At 42.1% G+C, this 20,078-nt stretch overlaps 1 protein-coding gene and 1 long non-coding RNA gene across 2 annotated transcripts; one reads left to right on the top strand and one right to left on the bottom strand.

Moving 5' to 3' along the window:
• Positions 1–9,909: 9,909 nt before the first annotated feature.
• Positions 9,910–18,471, bottom strand: LOC140191464 (insulin-like growth factor-binding protein 5). Its single transcript, XM_072248901.1, has 4 exons — positions 18,098–18,471; positions 16,411–16,613; positions 12,641–12,760; positions 9,910–11,499 (listed from the first exon to the last, which is right to left on the bottom strand). The coding sequence occupies exons 1-4, from the start codon at positions 18,426–18,428 to the stop codon at positions 11,362–11,364; spliced, it is 792 nt and encodes a 263-aa protein (XP_072105002.1). The 5' UTR covers positions 18,429–18,471; the 3' UTR covers positions 9,910–11,361.
• Positions 16,923–19,746, top strand: LOC140191465 (uncharacterized). The gene is made up of 2 exons (XR_011883828.1): positions 16,923–17,221; positions 19,564–19,746. It is a non-coding gene; the product is annotated as an uncharacterized lncRNA (long non-coding RNA).
• The last annotated feature ends 332 nt before the right edge of the window (positions 19,747–20,078 follow it).

Genomic DNA, 20,078 nt, shown 5'->3' with positions numbered 1-20,078 from the left:
GACGTGTTGTCATTGAAGAGAGTCCAGAGGAGGTTCACAAGGATGATTCCAGGAATGAAGGGGTTGACATATGAGGAGTGTTTGGCAGCTTTGGGCCTGTACTCACTGGAATTTAGAAGAATGTGTGTGTGGCGGGGGTGGATCTCATTGATCTCATTGCAGTGAAGGCCAAGTCCGTGGGTATATTTAAGGCGGAAGTTGATCGTTTCCTGTTTTGAGGCATCAAAAGTTATGGCAAGAAAGCAGGTGTATCGGGGTTGAATGGGATCCAGGATCAGCCATGATGGAATGGCAGAGCAGACTCGATGGGCTGAATGGCCTAATTCTGCTCCTATATCTTAAGGTCTTATGGTTTTACACAATTAGAACAAGCAGGAATATAAAGTCCATTTTAATGCAAAGTGATCAAAGTGGTCACAGTGTTGCTAAACCGTAGTGAATAGTTTGACAATTGGTTCTGCAACCAAATGGTTGCAGGGATGTAGCTGTTCCTGAACCTGGAGGTGTGGGACTTCAGCTTCTGTACCTCCTGCCAGGGGTCGATCGACACTATGACGGGCAGACATACACACGCGCACGCACACACACACACACACACGCACACACACACACATAGAGGGAGTATAGGGTCTGACAATAGGGCACATACACACACGCACGGTGTGTACAGGGTCTGACACTAGGGCATACACATAGACAGAGTGTGTGTACACAGTCTGACAGTAGGGCATACACACACAGGGTGTACATGGTCTGGCACTAGGGCTCACACACAGACACAGATGTTGTATAGGGTCTGCCACTATGGCACACACAAACACAAACATGGACTACAAGGTCTGACACAAGGACACACACACACACACACACACTCACACTCAGAGGGTGTACAGGGTCTGACACTAGAGCACAGACACACATTGTGTACAGGATCTGACACTAAGGCACACAAACACACAAAAGATGTACATCGTCTCACACTAGGGCACACATGCACAGAAGGTGTAAAGGATGTGTCACTAGGGAACACACAGAGACACAGATGGTGTATAGGGTCTGACACTATGGCACGCACACACACACACACACACACACACACACACACACACACACACACACACAGGGTTTACAGGGTCTGACACTAGGGCAGAGACACACATTGTGCACCGTGTCTGATACTAGTACAGAAACACACATGGAGGGTGTAAGAGGTCTGTCACTAGGACACACACACAGATACGCACAGTGGGTGTACAGGGTCTGACATTAGGGCACACACACACATAGGGTGTACACGGTCAGACACTAGGGCACAGACACACAGGGTGTATAGAGTCTGACACTAGGGCACACACACAAACAGGATGTAAAGGGTGTGTCACTAGGACACACACACAGAAACAGAGGGTTTAAAGAGTCTGACGCTATGGCACTCACCCACACACACACACACACACACATAAACAGGGTGTACAGGGTCTGACACTAGGGCACAGATACACAGAGGGTGTACACAGGGTCTGACACTGGGACACACACACACACACACACACACACACACACACAAATACACACAAGGTGTTCAGGGTCTGACTCTAGGGCACACACATACAGAGGGTGTGCAAGGTCTGACATTAGGGCACAGACAAACACATAGAGGTTGTACAGTGTCTGATACTAGGGCACACAGACACACACATGGGGTGTACAGGGTCTGACTCTAGAGCACATACACACATGCACACACTGTGTGCAGGGTGTGATACTAGGGCACAACACACAATGTGTACAGGATCTGACAGCAGGGAACACACACACGCACATGGTGTTTACAGGGTCTGACACTGGGACTCACACACACACACACACACACACACACACACACACACACACACAGGGAGTACTAGGTCTGACACTAGGGCACACACACACAGGGTGTACAGGCTCTGGCACTGGGACACCCACACACAGAGTGTAGAAGGTCTGACACTTGGACATACACACACAGTGTACAGTGTCTAACATTGGGACACACTCACGGTGTATAGTAAGCACAAGATTGTGATTGTGGAAGATTTTAATTTTCCACACATAGACTGGGAAACCCATTCTGTAAAAGGGCCGGATGGTTTGGAGTTTGTAAAATGTGTGTAAGATAGTTTTTTGCAGCAATACATAGAGGTACCAACTAGAGAAGGGGCAGTGTTGGATCTCCTGTTAGGGAATGAGATAGGTCAGGTGACGGAGGTATGTGTTGGGGAGCACTTCGGGTCCAGTGATCACAATACAATTAGTTTCAATATAATTATGGAGAAGGATAGGTCTGGACCCAGGGTTGAGATTTTTGATTGGAGAAAGGCTAACTTTGAGGAGATGCGAAAGGATTTAGAAGGAGTGGATTGGGACAATTTGTTTTATGGGAAGGATGTAATAGAGAAATGGAGGTCATTTAAAGGTGAAATTTTGAGGGTACAGAATCTTGATGTTCCTGTTGGGTTGAAAGGAAAGGTTAAAAGTTTGCGAGAGCCATGCTGTTCAAGGGATATTGGAAACTTGGTTCTGAAAAAGAGAGGGATCTACAATGAATATAGGCAGCTTGGAGTAAATGAGGTACTCGAGGAATATAAAGAATGTAAAAAGAATCTTAAGAAAGAAATTAGAAAAGCTAAAAGAAGATATGAAGTTGCTTTGGCAAGTAAGGTGAAAATAAATCCCAAGGGTTTCTACAGTTACATTAATAGCAAAAGGATAGTGAGGGATAAAATTGGTCCCTTAGAGAATCAGAGCAGACAGCTATGTACGGAGCCAAAAGAGATGGGGGAGATTCTGAACAATTTCTTTTCTTTGGTATTCACTGAGGAGAAGGATATTGAATTATGTAAGGTAAGGGAAACAAGTAGGGTAGTTATGGAAACTATGATGATTAAAGAAGAGGAAGTACTGGCGCTCTTAAGGAATATAAAAGTGGATAAGTCTCCAGGTCCTGACAGGATATTCCCTAGGACCTTGAGGGAAGTTAGTGTGGAAATAGCAGGGGCTCTGACAGAAATATTTCAAACGTCATTAGAAACAGGGATGGTGCCGGAGGATTGGCGTATTGCTCATGTTGTTCCATTGTTTAAAAAGGGTTCTAAGAGTAAACCTAGCAATTATTGGCCTGTGAGTTTGACGTCAGTGGTGGGTAAATTGATGGGAAGTATTCTTAGAGATGGTATATATAATTATCTGGATAGACAGAGTCTGATTAGGAACAGTCAACATGGATTTGTGCGTGGAAAGTCATGTTTGACAAATCTTATTGAATATTTTGAAGAGGTTACTAGGAAAGTTGACGAGGGTAAAGCGGTGGATGTTGTCTATATGGACTTCAGTAAGGCCTTTGACAAGGTTCCACACGGAAGGTTAGTTAGGAAAGTTCAATCGTTAGGTATTAATATTGAAGTAGTAAAATAGATTCAGCAGTGGCTGGATGGGAGATGCCAGAGAGTCGTGGTGGATAATTGTTTGTCAGATCGGAGGCCAGTGACTAGTGGTGTGCCTGAGGGATCTGTACTGGGTCCAGTGTTGTTTGTCATATACATAAATGATCTGGATGATGGGGTGGTAAATTGGATGAGTAAGTTTGCAGATTATACTAAGATAGGTGGAGTTGTGGATAATGAAGTAGGTTTTAAAAGCTTGCAGAGAGATTTAGGCCAGTTAGAAGAGTGGGCTGAAAGATGGCAGATGGTGTTTAATGCTGATAAACGTGAGGTGCTACACTTTGGTAGGACTAATCAAAATAGGACATACATGGTAAATGGTAGTGCATTGAAGAATGCTGTAGAACAGAGGGATCTAGGAATAATGGTGCCTAGTTCCCTGAAGGTGGAATCTCATGTGGATAGGGTGGTAAAGAAAGCTTTTGGTATGCTGGCCTTCATAAATCAGAGCATTGAGTATAGGAGTTGGGATGTAATGTTGAAATTGTACAAGGCATTGGTAAGGCCATATTTGGAGTATTGTGTACAGTTCTGGTCACCGATTTATAGGAAAGATGTCAACAAAATTGAGAGAGTACAGAGGAGATTTACTCGAATGTTACCTGGGTTTCATCTCCTAAGTTACAGAGAAAGGTTGAACAAGTTGGGTCTTTATTCTTTGGAGCGTAGAAGGTTGAGGAGGGACTTGATAGAGGTATTTAAAATTATGAGGGGGATAGATAGAGTTGACGTGGATAGGCTTTTTCCATTGAGAGTGGGGGTGATTCAAACAAGAGGACATGAGTTGAGAGTTAAAGGGCAAAAGTTTAGGGGTAACATGAGGGGGAACTTCTTTACTCAGAGAGTGGTAGCTGTGTGGAACGAGCTTCCGGCAGAAGTGGTTGAGGCAGGTTCGATGTTGTCATTTAAAGTTAAATTGGATAGATATATGGACAGGAAAGGAATGGAAGGTTATGGGCTGAGTGCAGGTCGGTGGGACTAGGTGAGAGTAAGAGTTCGGCATGGACTAGAAGGGCTGAGATGGCCTGTTTCCATGCTGTAATTGTTATATAGTTATATGGTTATAGGGTCTGACACTAGGAGACACACACACACACACAATGTACAGAGTCTGACTCTAGGGCTAATACACACACAGGGTGTTCAGAGACTGACACTGGGACACACGCACACTGTATAGGGTGTGACAATGGGAAACACACCCACACCCATGGTGGATAGGGTATGACACTGGTATACACAGACACACACAGAGGGTGTACAGGGTCTGACTCTAGGGTACACACACAAACACCCTCACATACCCCTACACACACACACACACACACACACACACACACACACACAGTCTGTACAGCATCTGGCACTGGGACACATACAGCTCCCAAACCTGCAGCCTGTATAACTTAGAACAAAGGCAATGGGTACAGCAAGAATACTACTACCTGTAGGTTCCTCCTAAAATGACATAATGTCCTGAGTTGGAAATCTTTTGCCACTGGGTCTAAATGCTGAAGTTGCTCCCCTCAGGACAGTGGGAGAATCCTCCCACCTGGATGCCTATTATTTGTGTTGGTGCCTCTGCTTTTCTTTTCAGTTCTGTTCAGTCTCCTTCCTCACTCTCCAGTTGCCTTAATATCTCTGACCCCATTTCCGCACAGTGAACACAGAGATGATGCTCTTGTAGAGCATAGCCAATCAGCCTGGTGCAAGATCAAAATCTAAATTAAACTGCAGATTCCACTTGCTCCTCACCTCAGCTCTCCCACTACCGAGACTCTCATTGACTTGATGCCTCTCCTCTCCTTCACTTTATCCCCCACCAAGTCCAGCTCACCTCTGCTCATATTCTTCCACAGTGGCTCGTAATCCAAGTTAGCTCAAAACTTGCACCCTTCTTTTAAATCACACTCCTATTCCCACACCTGTCCATCCTTGATTTTCTCCACTACCACTGTGAGGCCAAACGCAAACTAGAAGAACATTTCACAGTCTGCTTGGGTAGCTAATGGCCTGATGGTATGAATATTAATGTTTCCATTTTTAAGTTACCCACACCTTCTGTGTTCCTTTCCTACTCCCTTCAGTCCATCTAGTTTCCCTCCCACTCTTTGTCCACCTTTTCCATCCCATTGCCCCTCCCCCCACCCCCTGTTAACTAGGCTCTCCCACTTGGTTCCTTCTGCATATCACCGTCTTCCCTACAAACTAGGGTTTCTTTCCCCTTGGTGCACATTCCTATCCCTTACCCACCTGGCTCCATCCACCCATCAGTCCGCTCCTTCAGCTGGTTCTACCTATCCCCTGGTAGCACCTGTCTCATCCGTCTCCCTCACCTCTATATACTGACCATCTTCCCTCTACGGTACACCCTCAGCCCTAATGGTGGATCATGGCCTGAAATGTTGACTGTGTCTTTGCCTCCATGGATCTCCTGCCGAGTTCTTCCAGCAGTTTGTTCGTTGCTTTGCCTCTTCTCATCTATAATTTTTACTCTCCCTGCAACCATTTCATCCCAGAACATCATCCTAGATTTGGATTCATGTGTGTCTGTCTTCAGCTCACCATCACTACCTCTGCCATTAGGTTTTCTGAACCCTGTGCTCTGGAATTGTCTCCCTAAATTACCTACTCTTTTTGAAAAACTCTCATTAAAGTCTTCTTGATGCATGGCCCGGCATCCATTGTGTCTCATGCCTCTATGATGAAATAGAGATTTTTTATGTTAAAAGACCATATTTACTTGCAAGTTCTGAATGCTAATTCGCTTATGGAATGTGCAAGTAGTTGAATGCAAATGGTCTGCTTATACAAATGTTTGTAGAGCAACTACAACGTCTTCACTTTAATGGTCATTTATTGATTGTAAAATGCTTCGGTAAGCTTTGAACAAATAAAGTATTTGTATACATATGTTCATACATTTCAGTTCCCCTATTTCAGTCATATAGTGTTTGACATAGCTCAGAAACAGGGTATTCAGATCACCAATCGCAAACAAGAGGAAATCTGCAGATGCTGGAAATCCGAGCAACACACACACAATGCTGCAGGATCTCAGCAGACCAGGCAGCATCTACGGAAAAGAGTACAGTTGACGTTTTGGGCTGAGACCCTCCATCAGGACTGGAGAAAAAATGCTGAGGAGTCTGGCCCGAAACGTCAACTGTACTCTTTTCTATAGATGCTACCCGGCCTGCTGAGTTCCTCCAGCATTCTGTGTGTTTTATTCAGCCCACCAACTCCATTCTACCAACCACCCCTTTGCAGTAATCCTACATGAATCCCATTCTCTCTTCACATTCTGTCAACTCCCTGCAGACTCTGCCACTCACCCACACACTGGAGGCAATTTACAGCAGCCTATTAACCTACAACCTCCAAGAGGACTGCAACTTTATCATGGTTTGGAGGCTTGTGTGCCTCATTGACCCAGTGGGCTATGTTGGCTGGAGTCAGGGCTTTATGCTTTGGCTCTTGGTAGGGTCACCCATTCCAAACAGAGTAGAGACTAGACTAAGAGTGGTTCACCATTCCTCCAGGTTCAGAGATTCAGCTCAGGGATAACAACCCTGACTGGTCGAAAGAAAACTGTTACGGAAACAGCAATGAAGAATCCTTCTACATTTGAGTGCAACAGTATATGGCCATGGACAAAGATGAAGGATATTCATTGCTGCCCTAAACGCCAGCAGTTTAGCAGGCAGTAACCAACCATTAACCTACCAATCCACACCCCTTTGGAATGTCAGGGGAAACCGGGGAAAACCCACAGTCATAGGGAGAACGCAAAGAATCCACACAGACAGGATTGAATCTGGGTTGCTGCAACTGTGTTGCCCCCATCTTGGCACAGTTGGGCCATTTTCCCTCCTCCTGTCCAGCCTCAATCATGCCAACATTCTTCCTTTGGTGCAGCCTCAGTTAAACCTGCTCCACTCCTTTCCCTGTCTTCTGCATCTTCCCACTCCCCAGCACCCACCCCCCACCCACACACACACACACCCACTCCTCTGCAATGTGTTAATCATTACTCCAGGTGGTCCAGTGGAAAATGCAATCTGTTTCACATCATGTGTGGGTTGCAGCTCTTCTGAACAACAGTACCCAAAATTCTTTAATATTTCAACTGCCAAGCTTTCTTCAGAATGGAATGTGTTTGGAAATCTGCAAAATTCTGAAAAACATCAACAGTTGCGTTTCAGGTCAGGAGTGAGGGCAATTGATCAGTTGTAAAGGGTTTAATCATTACCTTTTCAACAGGCATTGCTCCATTTAGCATGACCCTGAAGCTGACTGCAGCATAATTTTAAAAATATATATATTGAGGCAATCAGACATGTGGAGACTAGAGAAGATAAGGTTTGGTATCCCAATAGCTGAGAAAATTCATGGTGCATATTAGCAGAGGGGTTCAAACACAGAGGTTTAATGGCGTATATGGGATAAGTCCCTGATTTCTGGGTCAGTAATTACGGATTTAAGAGGCAAATAGGAGAATTTATTTTCTACTATGGAGTACAATGTCTGGAAGGATGGTAGGAACAGATTCAATAGCAATGTTTGGTGAGTGGGAATAAATACTTTAAAAGGTTTGAGAATCAGAACTGTAGAGAAAGTGAGGCAATTCATAAAATGCTGGAGGAACTTACCAGGACAAGAAACATCTATGGCAGGGGTTACCAACCTGGGGTCCATGGCATAAAAAAGGGTTGGGAACCCGATTGATGGTAAGGAATAAGCAGTCAACTTTTCCCTTTCCTTTCCTGTCCATCACCTCCTTCCCTTTCTCCCATGGTCCACTCTCCTTTCCTATCGGATTGCCTCTTCAGCTTTACCTTTTCTAGCTATCACCTCCCAGCTTCTCACTTCATCCCCCCCCACCCCACCCATCTTCCTTCACCTATTATCTGCCAACTTGTACTCCACCCCCACCTTCTTCCCCCTTTGTTGCCAGTCCTGATGATGAAGTTTTGGCCTGAAATGTCATCCGTTTATTCTCCTTCGTAGGTGTTGCCTGATCTGCTGAGCTCCTCCAGAATTTTGTGTTGCTCCAGATTTCCAGACATCTGAAGAAATGCTTGCGTTTTTGAGAAAGTGAGACAATACTATTAGTTCAAAGGGGATTGAAGATTGATAGCAAGATGCCATTTCCTCAGCTCAAGTGTCTAAAATAAGGAGAGGTATGGTCTCAGGATAAGGGGTCTGCCGTTTTAGACTAAGGGGGAAAAATCACTTCACAAAGAATCTTCAGAATTTTCAATCTCAAAGGGACTTTGCAAAATCAAGCATACACAAAGATGGAAGATTTAAGAATAAAATAGCTGTTTGTCACATTTATATCAAAACATAGCGAAGCCGCTTGCACCAAATAAAATCAGCAAGGATGTGCTGGGAGCTGCCTGCAAGTGTTACTATGCTTCCAGCACCAACACAACCTGCCCATAACTCACTAACCCCAAATGTACATCTTTGGAATGTGGGAGGAAACCTATGCAGTCACGTACAAACTCCTCACAGACTGCTGTGGGAATTGAACCCCAACCTTACAACTGGCTCTGTAAAGTGTCACACGAAGTTCAGGTTTCCTTACACTGAGAAACTGCAGATGCTGGAATGTGGGCAAAGCCAGCAGGTCAAGCAGTGTCTGAGGCCAGTGGGGGAGAAAGAATTGTCAATGTTTTGGGTCAAAACCCTACATCAGGCAAAACCAGAAAGGGAAAGAGCCAGTATAAAGGGGGGGAGGGGGGGGGGAAGAGTGGGTGTAGTGAAGGACGATCTCACTACCTACTCAGTCCTGATGCAGTGTTTTGACCCAAGTTCCTTCACTCTCCCCAAATGCTGCTCAATCCGCAGAGCTCCCCCAGCAGATTGTTTGACGTTGGAGATTATGCACCTCAGGTACACAAGGCAGAGCATCAGCCATAATTTCATTGAATAGTCAACTCAAAGGAGTCAGCCAGCTCTGCACAACAGAGTAAATGACTTACAACAGGAATTCTGCAGATGCTGGAAATTCAAGCAACACACATCAAAGTTGCTGGTGAACACAGCAGGCCAGGCAGCATCTCTAGGAACAGGTACAGTCAACGTTTCAGGCCGAGACCCTTCGTCAGGACGAAGGGTCCTGGCCTGAAACGTCGACTGTACCTCTTCCTAGAGAGTAAATGTCCTTTTTGTGTGTTGCATCATTCAGTGAAAGAGAAGGTCTACTCCAATGAGGGTGCTTTCACCAGTTCCCCCACCCACTTCTTGTATAAAAAGCAGGGAATCCTGCTGCCAATTTCTGTCAGGCAATACTCTCCTTTGATCAGTTTTGGATGAGTCCCATGTTCTTTTTCAGACTGACTGGCTAACTATCATCAGTTCAAATGCTGCGTAGCTACTTCTCCCAGATGCATTGTGGATGAGGAACATGAAATACTGATCAAGTTGTTGAAAGATTTTATTAAATAAAACGCAAAAGCATTCCCAATTTCAAAGCAACCACCAATTTATCACAAAGAAGCATTTATTGATCTTAGACATACTACATTTCAAAATACTACTTCATTACTTCTGTTCGTGGACTTTAAATATTTAGGTGCATCATATTCCCAGTAAAAAAAAATACATAGTGTTTATCAAGTTCTGTAAAGTGATATAAAATTGCATGGGTTGTATGCAGAGAAACACATCGAGGACAGTACATTCACAAGAAGCATCCTGAAACTTAACAGGGAGGTTTTAAACTGAATGTTAAATTAAACAAATTTCAAAATATTAAGCTTGGAGGAGGAAAGCAGGACAGTAACCTTTATTGTTTAAAAAAAAGCATTGCTGCACAGCGCTGATGGAAGAGCAATAAAACAATTGTCTGACTCAAAGATAGCCACTTTTAAATATAGTCAGTGCTTATTCTTCTGGATACCAATTATGTAAGGTTTAATAATAAAACTAAACAGAGGTGAAACAAATCTGTTTATTCAAAGGCTTTCTTTTGTATCATCCTGAACTCTTTAAAATGACATTAACAAAAAAAAGTTTCGGATTATCCTGCTCCAAAGGCTAATACAAACCATGTATTAGTAGACGGGAACACCTATCCAGATGCCACACAGTACTGTGTTCAATTAGTTTAGGCCTCTGCATTCCTGGTTCAGTAATGTTACTGCTACGCCACTTCATCTATTAAACTATTTTTCCTCTCCTGAAAGCATTAATCTATGCTGGGATGTGCTGCTATCTCATATGACTACTGCTGTTTGCAAGAAGTTGAATAGAGAGAGTTGTCAAAGCTCTGCATCACCATTGAACTGAACAACAAATGGGCACTTTCTCCAGCAGGGGCCAATGGATGAGAACCAATACGGCACTGACCTAGTCTGTGTCTTTCAGTGTTAGTTCAGCTAGTGCTTTCACTCACTATGTTACCAGGAGAAGCTCTCTACTATATTCTGGGTGTTCTGTGAAATGGCAATTTCAGATTTAACTTTAGTGTTTTAACAGAAACAACTTCACCAGGCGGACTTCCTGTAGCTCCAGCTCAAGACTGGTGCTGGGATGAAGAAATGATCAAGCAATGGGGCACAGAAACCATGCTAGTGGATTATATTACTGGCAGGGACTTGGCACTGAAACAATCTGGCTAAAGAATTTGGCCCCATGTTCGGAACAACCAGGAATTAGAATTAAAGTCAGATTTCAGAAGACTCTCAGAGCAGTTGTTGCATGTTTTCTAATCTTTAAACTAAACTACTTCCATCAGACGTGACTCCAAGAAAGCCTGCAAACCTTTTTTGGAGTTGACCTACAGATACGGAGCAAGATTGATTGGAGAGATCCCATTTCTAATTTAATCTTCTCTTCGGAAACTTCAGGCAGTACCGCCCTGCACAAACTAATACCCAACTTCTTCAGAAGATGCAGTTTGTGAACAGGACACAGATCTTTTCCTGCTTGGTAGCCCAGGAAGTGAGTGACCATATTTATCCACACACCAGCAGTGGCCACGCTTTCTGCCTTTTGATGGTTTACACTACAAAATATTAAAAGCATGGTGTTAAATCAAAATATACACTTATCTGCACCACCTTTCATTCTCCAAATAACCCAGAAAAAAAGTCATAACCATTAAGTACTCTTGAAGTGTAGTCAATGTTCCAGTCAATATGTACATAGCAAACTCCCCCAAACTGTAATTTTGCAAAGAATCCCTTTTTAGTATTGATGGTGGAATAAATTTTAGACAGGACAAGGGGGATAACTTTCTATTTTTCCTTCAAATAGTCCAACGGGAGCTTTTAATAGGAATCTGAAATATTAATATCTCTTATGAAAGATGGTTAGGCAAATTTAGTTGTGGCTATGTCTAAACAGAGGTACAATTGTAGCGGTCCCTGCCCGATCCCACCTCAATGTTTCCTCTTCTCTACTTTAGGAATAAGAATAATTGTAGCCCCGCCATAACAACAGGCATCTTATCCTATATCCCAGGCCTGGACTCTATAGTAACAATAGCCAAAAAAAAATTAATAATATTTTTATTAAAAACAAAAGGTCAACAGAAACATTAAAATATTAGTCAGAAAATGCAGACTTCTGTATTAACTTAGAGATATACAGTGTAGAACAGGCCGTTTCGCCCCACCGAGTCGTGCTACCCAGTAACCCACCAATTTAACCCTAGCCTAATCACAGGTCAATTTATAATAACCAATTAACCTACTAATCAGTATACCTTTGGACTATGGGAGGAAACCAGAGCACCTGGAGGAAACCTACACGCACATGGGAAGAACGTACAAATTTTCCTACAGAGGACGCTGGAATTGAATTCTGACGCCCTGAGCTGTAATGGTATCACGCTAACCGCTACGTGATAGTGATGCCCTAAATTTCTCATCCAACTCTAACTGACATAGCTATATAAAGCTGACAGTCCAGCTTTTGGTCAGCAAGTTAACTGATCATACCCAGGAAGGCAAGGATCACGATGAGTCTCAAGGGGAATGGAAAACAGAGTCAAGATATCGGACTGTTTAAAACAAAATAGTTGCTGTCCTTATCTTCTTTCCTTTCATGCCACTCGTCTTTGGAAATGACTGTTGCTTTAGAAGGCACAGGGTTTCATAATCACTCATGACAGAAGAGTTTACTACTTTGGGTTCAATGTTTACCTGTCTGTTTCGGTAGTAGCCTCTCTTATCACAGTTTGGGATGTAGATGTCTTCCGGGCTGCGGAAAAATTCCGGCTTCAGATCCTGCAGAATCAACTCCATTTCCCTCCGACATGGGCCCTAAAAACAGATCAATGATCAGACAACAATCAGTAAGGCAAGTTGAAAGAGCTATCTGGAACTCTTAGTGGTTCCACTGAAATCCCTCCTGGCTCCAATAACACCACCGGGCTACATAATGCTATGTCAAACAAATGACCATTATATCACAAGTATTCAGAGAAAATTGGTACAATTTTTTTTTAAAAAAAGAAAAACATATTACTCTTCACAGACTTAACTTTTTTCTCGATTAGCCTTAAAAATGCCTGTTCATGAATGTCTTAAGTGCAACACCCTAAAACAATACCTTCTCTTCACTCAGAAGTCTGTCAGAAACAGGCACAAATTCACCATTTTTCTGCAAACTAGCACTGACTTTCAATGCCTTCCACATAGTAGCTTCAGAAACAGGTCTAGTATTGCTTGTCATTTCTAGTACCTGGGATAGCAACCTGGGAACCAATCCTAGATTCCACCACTCAACCTCACTCATTGAAAATAATAGGAACAAATACATTGAGCAAAAGTAAGTGTGAGACACAAACTTGAACTACTTTTAAAAAGTTAATAAAATTTGTAGACCACTTGTTTAAAAGCTTCTGAACCAAGTTAAATACTATTTATGACAGAATTCAGGACTAATTAGATTTGCTTGTTAGGAATTGCTTTCTGGGAAAAGAGAAAATTCCAGTTTATGACATTTATTTTTGGACAGCATAGACTTTGAGGGGAGGATAGAAGGGGTACAGGTCTGTGAATCTACATTTAATTGCTTAAGGTACTAGACTATCTGACAGGTCTCCATTTCACTGGCAGTTACTGTCCTGACCCCTATTCTTTACTTCACTTGCAAACTCATCAGAATGTAGGCAGGATCAGAGGGTCATATTCATAAACCTCTCCTTCCCAAATTTGGTTATTAAATGTTTCAGATTCATTGCAATTATTATGGAAACTAAAACAAATTAGAGCAACATTGGAGACTACCACTTCATTGTATGAGCATATTCCACCAAATTCAGCCAACTATAGTATATAGGGACAATAATCCAACCTGGGTAATCTAACAATGACAACATGCATTCTTGCAGTCTGTTTAACAAAGAAAAACCTCCTGGGGTCCTCCATGGAAACTTTATTAAATAAAATTTCATGCCATATTGGAAAACATCATAACAGATAACCAAAAACTTGACATTGGGATAGTTTTGAGAGTTAGGAAGTGTTGCAGGTCTTCAGGGTCTTGGCAGCTCACACAATTAGACCCGCAGATGAGGAAGGGGTCAGAAATGGAGTGTAGAGAGCTCAGAAGTTGTTGAGCTGGAAGGGATTACATTCAAGATGGGGCAAGGTGGGGTTTTTTTCCCTCTTCCTTAAAAGGATGGTGAAAGGAAGAATCTTTACAAGAGAATAACATTTACCAGAGTCAAGCAGGATCCCAGAGTCGAGGTTACAATCGGTTCAGGCCATGATCTCATTGAATGGTGGAGCAGGCTTGAAGGGCCAAATGGTCTACTCCTGTTCCTAGATTATATGTAAATAGAGAAAGGCAAGGCCACAGGGAGACTTGCAAAAAAGGATGAGAATTTATAAATTGAGGCATAGCTTCATTCGCAGGCAGTTATGCCAGAGAACACAGCTAAGTGGGACGGTGTGCATTCAGCAGCAGGCAGAGTATGGAGGAGCTCAAGTTTTTGAAGAGTAGATTGAGGCAAGTCAACCAAGAGCAAGTTGGAATAGTCAAGATGGACGAGGGTTTTTGGAGTAGACGAGCTACGGCAAAGCAGAGTTGGGCAAGGTCAAAGGTAAAAATTAAGAAGCTCTTAATGATGCCATGAAAATGTGCTCCAAAGCACACTTCAGCCTCACTACACCTCTGTATCTGGTGTTTTCTGTAGAAGCTTTTCTGAAATCACCGGCTATGACTACAAGTGTATTCCCAATTCCCAATAAGTTACATATATACATATACCAGGGCTGACCCTGAAGCACATGCAAGATCTACAGTACCAGAAAGGAGGAAACTGTTCCATTTTACTCTGTGTGGGCTGATAAACATGGAGACTCAATCCTCACGGTTGCGTGAATCCAGGAGTTAATTATTTCAGCTGAAGTAACTCTTTTACCAAATTGATTACAGTTTGCTGTCGACTCGCTCATTTCTGAAGAGACCCAAACTCAGAACAGCTGTTACAGACCAGAATTTATATTTGAAACCCAGATCAATATATGAAATATGGATGTCCATTAAATTGAGAAGCACACTCATATAATGGATCTATTTTTCACAGAAACTTCAGTCAGAACAGTCAATACTGCAGCCACAAATACTGTCATTAGTAAAAGCCTTCTCTGCCAGGGTGCAGCAATCTATATAGAAAAGCTGAATCAGTCCTTAGAATTTCAGATTTATAGAATATGTTCTCTTTATGGATTATTTTGCAACAGAGATTTAATATTATGCTCAGATTTACCAGTGCATTGATAGAGAAAGTTAAATAAAAATCAATAAATCAAACTTCACTTAACTCATCTAGAGAAGAGCTTCAGGCTACAGAACCACACTCATTCTGGTGATTTCCTCTTCTGCAACATTACCAGATTCTGTCCCTACCTCAACCCATCCGCTGGTGGAACTCATCCACACCCTTGTTACCTCTAGACTTGGCTACTCCAATGCACCCTGGTCACGTCTTCTTCATTCTGATGTAAGGATTTTCAATCTCAAATATTGATTCTGTTTCTTCTTCAAAAAAAATGCTGCACTTTCAGTTTTTATTCTTTATTCCAGTCTCCATAAAGCTAAGATGATACAAAAGTCTATACCAACATCTAGTGTTGAAGTAACGCTGCACTTTGAAAACTTTCACCCTCTATTTCAAATATCTCATACTCTTACTTTGCCTCATCACCCTCCTGTGTTTCTCTAACTTTGGTCTCCCCTCCCCCAAAATCACCCCATTTTCATTGTCTGAACATCACCAGTCCTCTGCTGCCAAGGACTTTAAGGTCAGGGAATTTCCCTTACTACACCTCCCCAGCTCTTTCCACTTTTCATGAGCTCCTTAATATCAACCTTTCACTGATCTTTTGGTCCTTTACCCCAATTCCTTACAAAGCACCTTGCTTTCTTTAAAACTATCCGGTGAAGCACCTTGAATCATTTTCAGAAGTCAATAAACTGTCGTTAAGTACTTTCAGAGATTTTAATGGTCATGCAAAGAAAGAAATGGCATTTTGAAGTGATAGCTGATAGGACCTACTTCTGTGAATTCACGTTTCTAGTATTGCTTGGTCTTATATGATCAAACAGTCAGAATCAGTACAACGTACAGTCAAATGCAGAGTAAAATACCTCAGATGCAGGAAATATGAAATAAAAACACTTCTATAGATACATTTACTTTTTCAATTTTGTATAATGCATTTACTGCTCATGGTCTCTGGTACATTGAAGAAACCAGACACAAATTGGGCAAATGGTTTATGGAACACTTCTATTACGCCTGCAAGTGAGACCAAGTTTTCAAATGCTGGTCATTAATACTCATTTCTTATTTGTACTTCAAGTTCTCTGATACAGGAATCCACATTCCAATGTAGCAACCCCTAAAACATGTAATTGAATTTGTTGTAGTGCTTCGTGTTCACTTGAACCTACTACTTACATATTCAGAATCTGGCATAAGTGTAGTGACCACAGTAGGCTTTGAAGGGTTCGTCACAGTGTGCACAGTTCCCATTGCTGAATAGCGATTTCCCCGATGAGGCTTCAGTTTCAAGTGGTGGCTGGGACCATCAAGCGACTTTCCATGGTTTTTGCCATCTTGTCTCTTTCCGAAAGAATATTTTTCATCAGCCTCTAGGTTTCCTATAGGGATACAAATGTGAACAGCCTAGTGAAATACAGAGCCCAGAAACATGCAAAGAAATTTTAAATTTTCTAAAGAAAGAAAAGCACAGTTGTCTCACAAAGCCGATATCTACATATTTCTAAACAGACAAGGAATTTGGCAAATTACTGCAACAAGCTCTAGCTTCTGCATTACTTATGGGAGATCACTTTTTTGATAAAACCACAATTGGATAAGCATCTTAGATAAAGAAAAACAATTTCATTAGAAGCTCTTGTAAGTAACGCACAAACCACTTTAGTTTACTTCTGAGCAATGATCACATGCCACTAACAGGCAAGTGTTCGTGGAAGTGCGGAGAGTGAAGACAAAACCGTTGCAGTAACAGTTCTCGTCAACAGGGGGATCTCACTAGATGTGGTCTTATGGATTCATTACATATTTGTGGAGTCAACTTTTGTTCTTACAGAGGTGTATGTCAGCTATAGCTCAGAAGTAGCTCCCTCACCTCTGAACAAGATCGGCACAGGTTCAACTCCCACTTTAGGGAAACACATACTGTAACATCAACAGTCCCAGCACAGTGCAGAAGGAGTACTACACTGCTGGAGATGCTGCCTTTCAGGTAAGATGTCAAATTGAGGCCCCATCTATTCTCTCAAAGGAATGGTGCAATTTCAGAAGCAAGCTGGGAATCTTTGTCCTTGTTTCCATACATTTATCTTTCAATCAATGACACTTACGGGATCTTCCTTACACATACTACATTTTTTAAATAACTAAACTCGCTTCATTGGGGATAGGAGCACAGTCAATTTGTGTTTTGGGCAGTAATACAACGTTCCAGTACGCAGAGATTGCTTATTGGGCATGCAACGTTTAGATTGTTCCACTCTCTATCCTCAGGAAATTTTAATTTTGATTTACTGAACATACTCAAACTTTTGCGAGATTATAATTTTTGTTTGTTTTGTAGACCGATTCTTTTCTTTGTTCCTTGTGGACAATTTGCAGGTTGAAAAAAAATCCAAAGCCCGTTTTTTCCCCCCAAAAAATATCCTTTAGAAGAGGTCAGCGAAAGTACCTAACCCAGTGTCAGCTATGTCAGGATATTCAACCGCTATAGGGACATCGCATTCTCCTTACCCACAGAAATGCAATTTCCTAATGCGAATCCGCTGTCCCTGGACTAGGATCCACTCCCGCCGACTTTATTCAACATACAAATTTCAAATATTTAGAATCTATTTTGCCCACAAGCCATTTAAAAAAAAAAGTCTCATCTCTCCCACTGATCCCAGAGTATTTCAAATAGCAGATGTTTTATGGTTTGGCTCTATACAGTTCGCATTTACATTACCTAATTTAGTTACACCATTTAGAACTTGAAATTATAATTCCTAAAATTATAGCAACGTAATTTATATCAGTTTAGATTGCTTGTTAAATCTATCTCAGATGCAACCCCTTTGTTCGCTGTGCACGACCGTTTCCCACTCACCAGTGTGCTGAACCAGGTTCCTGCGCTTCGACCTGCGGCATATGCCCCGACCTTGCAGCAGCGCCTGAAGCGGCGCCCTCTCACCGCCGCGGGGCATACACTTCAGGCCAGACGCGCAACTCTCGGTGTACACACCGCACGCCGCTCCCTCCGCCAGCGCGCATGTCAGGCAGCAGCCGCAGCCGGACTCTCTCACCAGCTCGCAGCCCCTGGGGGGGTGGCAGGAGGACACCTCCTCCTCACTGCATGGGGCACACTCTATCATTGCAGCTAGCGCACGGAGCTGGCTGGAAAATCCCAGCCAAGCGAGCAGTACGCAGATCCCGAGCATTGTTTGCAGCAGCTTGATCGCTCCACGACATTGCTCAGTCTGCTATTCCCCCCTTTTTAAATAGGCAGGGAAGGGCATGCCCCAGAATCTGAATAGGTAAGAAATTATTTAAATCACACAAGGAGGGGGGACGAATTATGTACGTGACAGGGCGCCAGCTCCCTGCCTGCATGGCTTGTGAATGGGATGGTCTAACAGTCAAGTGCATACAAAAGTTTACTGTATTCTCGTGAACTTTTCATATTTTGTTTTAGCCTATTTCGGTTTCTAACTTTCATTACTGTTTTTGTAACTACTTTTAAAATAAAGATATTTATTCATAAGTATCTTACCAGTACCCTTCATTCTTTTGTAGATAAGATTTTGTATGGATTAATGTTTTCGAATATGAGAATATCCTATAGATCAGTACTTTCACATATGCGTTTAGGTGTTTTTCAGATTGTAGTATTTATTTATTCCAGCTATTTTACGCTGATATAGGTTGTGTAGGTATTTCTTTGTAGACTATTTCTTTGGATTGGCAAAGAAATAGGCTATTTTTTTTATTTCTATGAATATTTTAAAGTATGTTTTTGATATTTTCAATGTATTTATTTCTTGTATTTACTATTTCTTGCACAGTTATATTTTGGAATATCTGTTTCTTAAAATATTTATTTTGAATGTAAGTACTTTAGGTGCATATTTTGCAGATAAGTATTTTCATGCAAATTATTTCTTTTAAGTATTTTGTATAGGTATTATTTAGCAAGTTTTAAAAAAATATGGAATGTTGGAATTGCTGGCATAGCCTCATACTCTTGAGATGGCGATGAGCCTCTTTTTTAAAAAAACTATTGCAGTCCCTGTGGTGAAAGTACTCCCACAATGTTATTAGATAGGATGTTTCAGGATTTTGACTAATCAGCGATGATGAAATAACTAATATTTGTTCAAGTTAAAAGGTGGTGATGTTTCCTTCTGTCCTTGTCCTTCAAGGTTGAAGAGTTCATTGGTTTCAAAGGTACTGTTAGAGAAGCCTCCTGTAAATGGTAATACTGCAGCTACGGTGTGTCAGCAATGAGCAGACTGAATGCTTAAAGCAATAGATTGGGTATAAATTGAGCTGATTGCTTTGTTTGTACTTTTTTAGGTGTTGGCAGAGTTGAATTCACGTGGGCCCGTGGAGCGTAATCTGGTGGAAAGGTTCTGATGAATTAGGATGGGAGTTTCTTCCTTCAAAATAAAGTAGCACACTTACTTTTTTTAGTATGTACTTAAGACAGAGCAATGATACTTGTATTTTTAAACAACACAAATAAAAGCGTTTCACAGATGCTAATTTTCTATGCCCTGAATATTTCATATTCTAATAGTGACAAAAAAAGGCCAGAGTCTTGCCGGTTCTCAGAGGAATCCCATTTACCACCACCCAACCTGCTCCCTCTCACATCCCCATCAACTCCCACCACAATTACCCCATCACTGACCTACATTAGGAACAATTTACAGTTGCCAATTTACTTTCCAACAAGCACATCTTCAGAATGTCAGGAGAGCACCAGAAATTGGTGGGGGGGGGGGGCGGAATTGGCTTGCTGGAACTATAGAAAGAAGCACTATCTACTATGCCACCCTAATAATAGGCATGCTACTATCACAATTGTT

This window comes from Mobula birostris, chromosome X (genome assembly GCF_030028105.1).
Source record: "Mobula birostris isolate sMobBir1 chromosome X, sMobBir1.hap1, whole genome shotgun sequence".
Lineage (NCBI taxonomy): Eukaryota > Metazoa > Chordata > Chondrichthyes > Myliobatiformes > Myliobatidae > Mobula > Mobula birostris.
The sequence above is the reverse complement of the archived record's forward strand: the minus strand, read 5'-3'. Positions and strand labels throughout refer to the sequence as shown.

Bases quoted from the DNA above. Each gene is read 5' to 3' on its own strand.
- LOC140191464 (XM_072248901.1), bottom strand. From the start codon at position 18,428: ATGCTCGGGATCTGCGTACTGCTCGCTTGGCTGGGATTTTCCAGCCAG. The intron at 12,761-16,410 runs GTAAGTAGTAGG...ATCTGTTTTTAG, and splicing joins TTATGCCAGATTCTGAATAT to GGCCCATGTCGGAGGGAAAT. The intron at 11,500-12,640 runs GTAAACATTGAA...AATATTTTGTAG, and splicing joins GCTACTACCGAAACAGACAG to TGTAAACCATCAAAAGGCAG.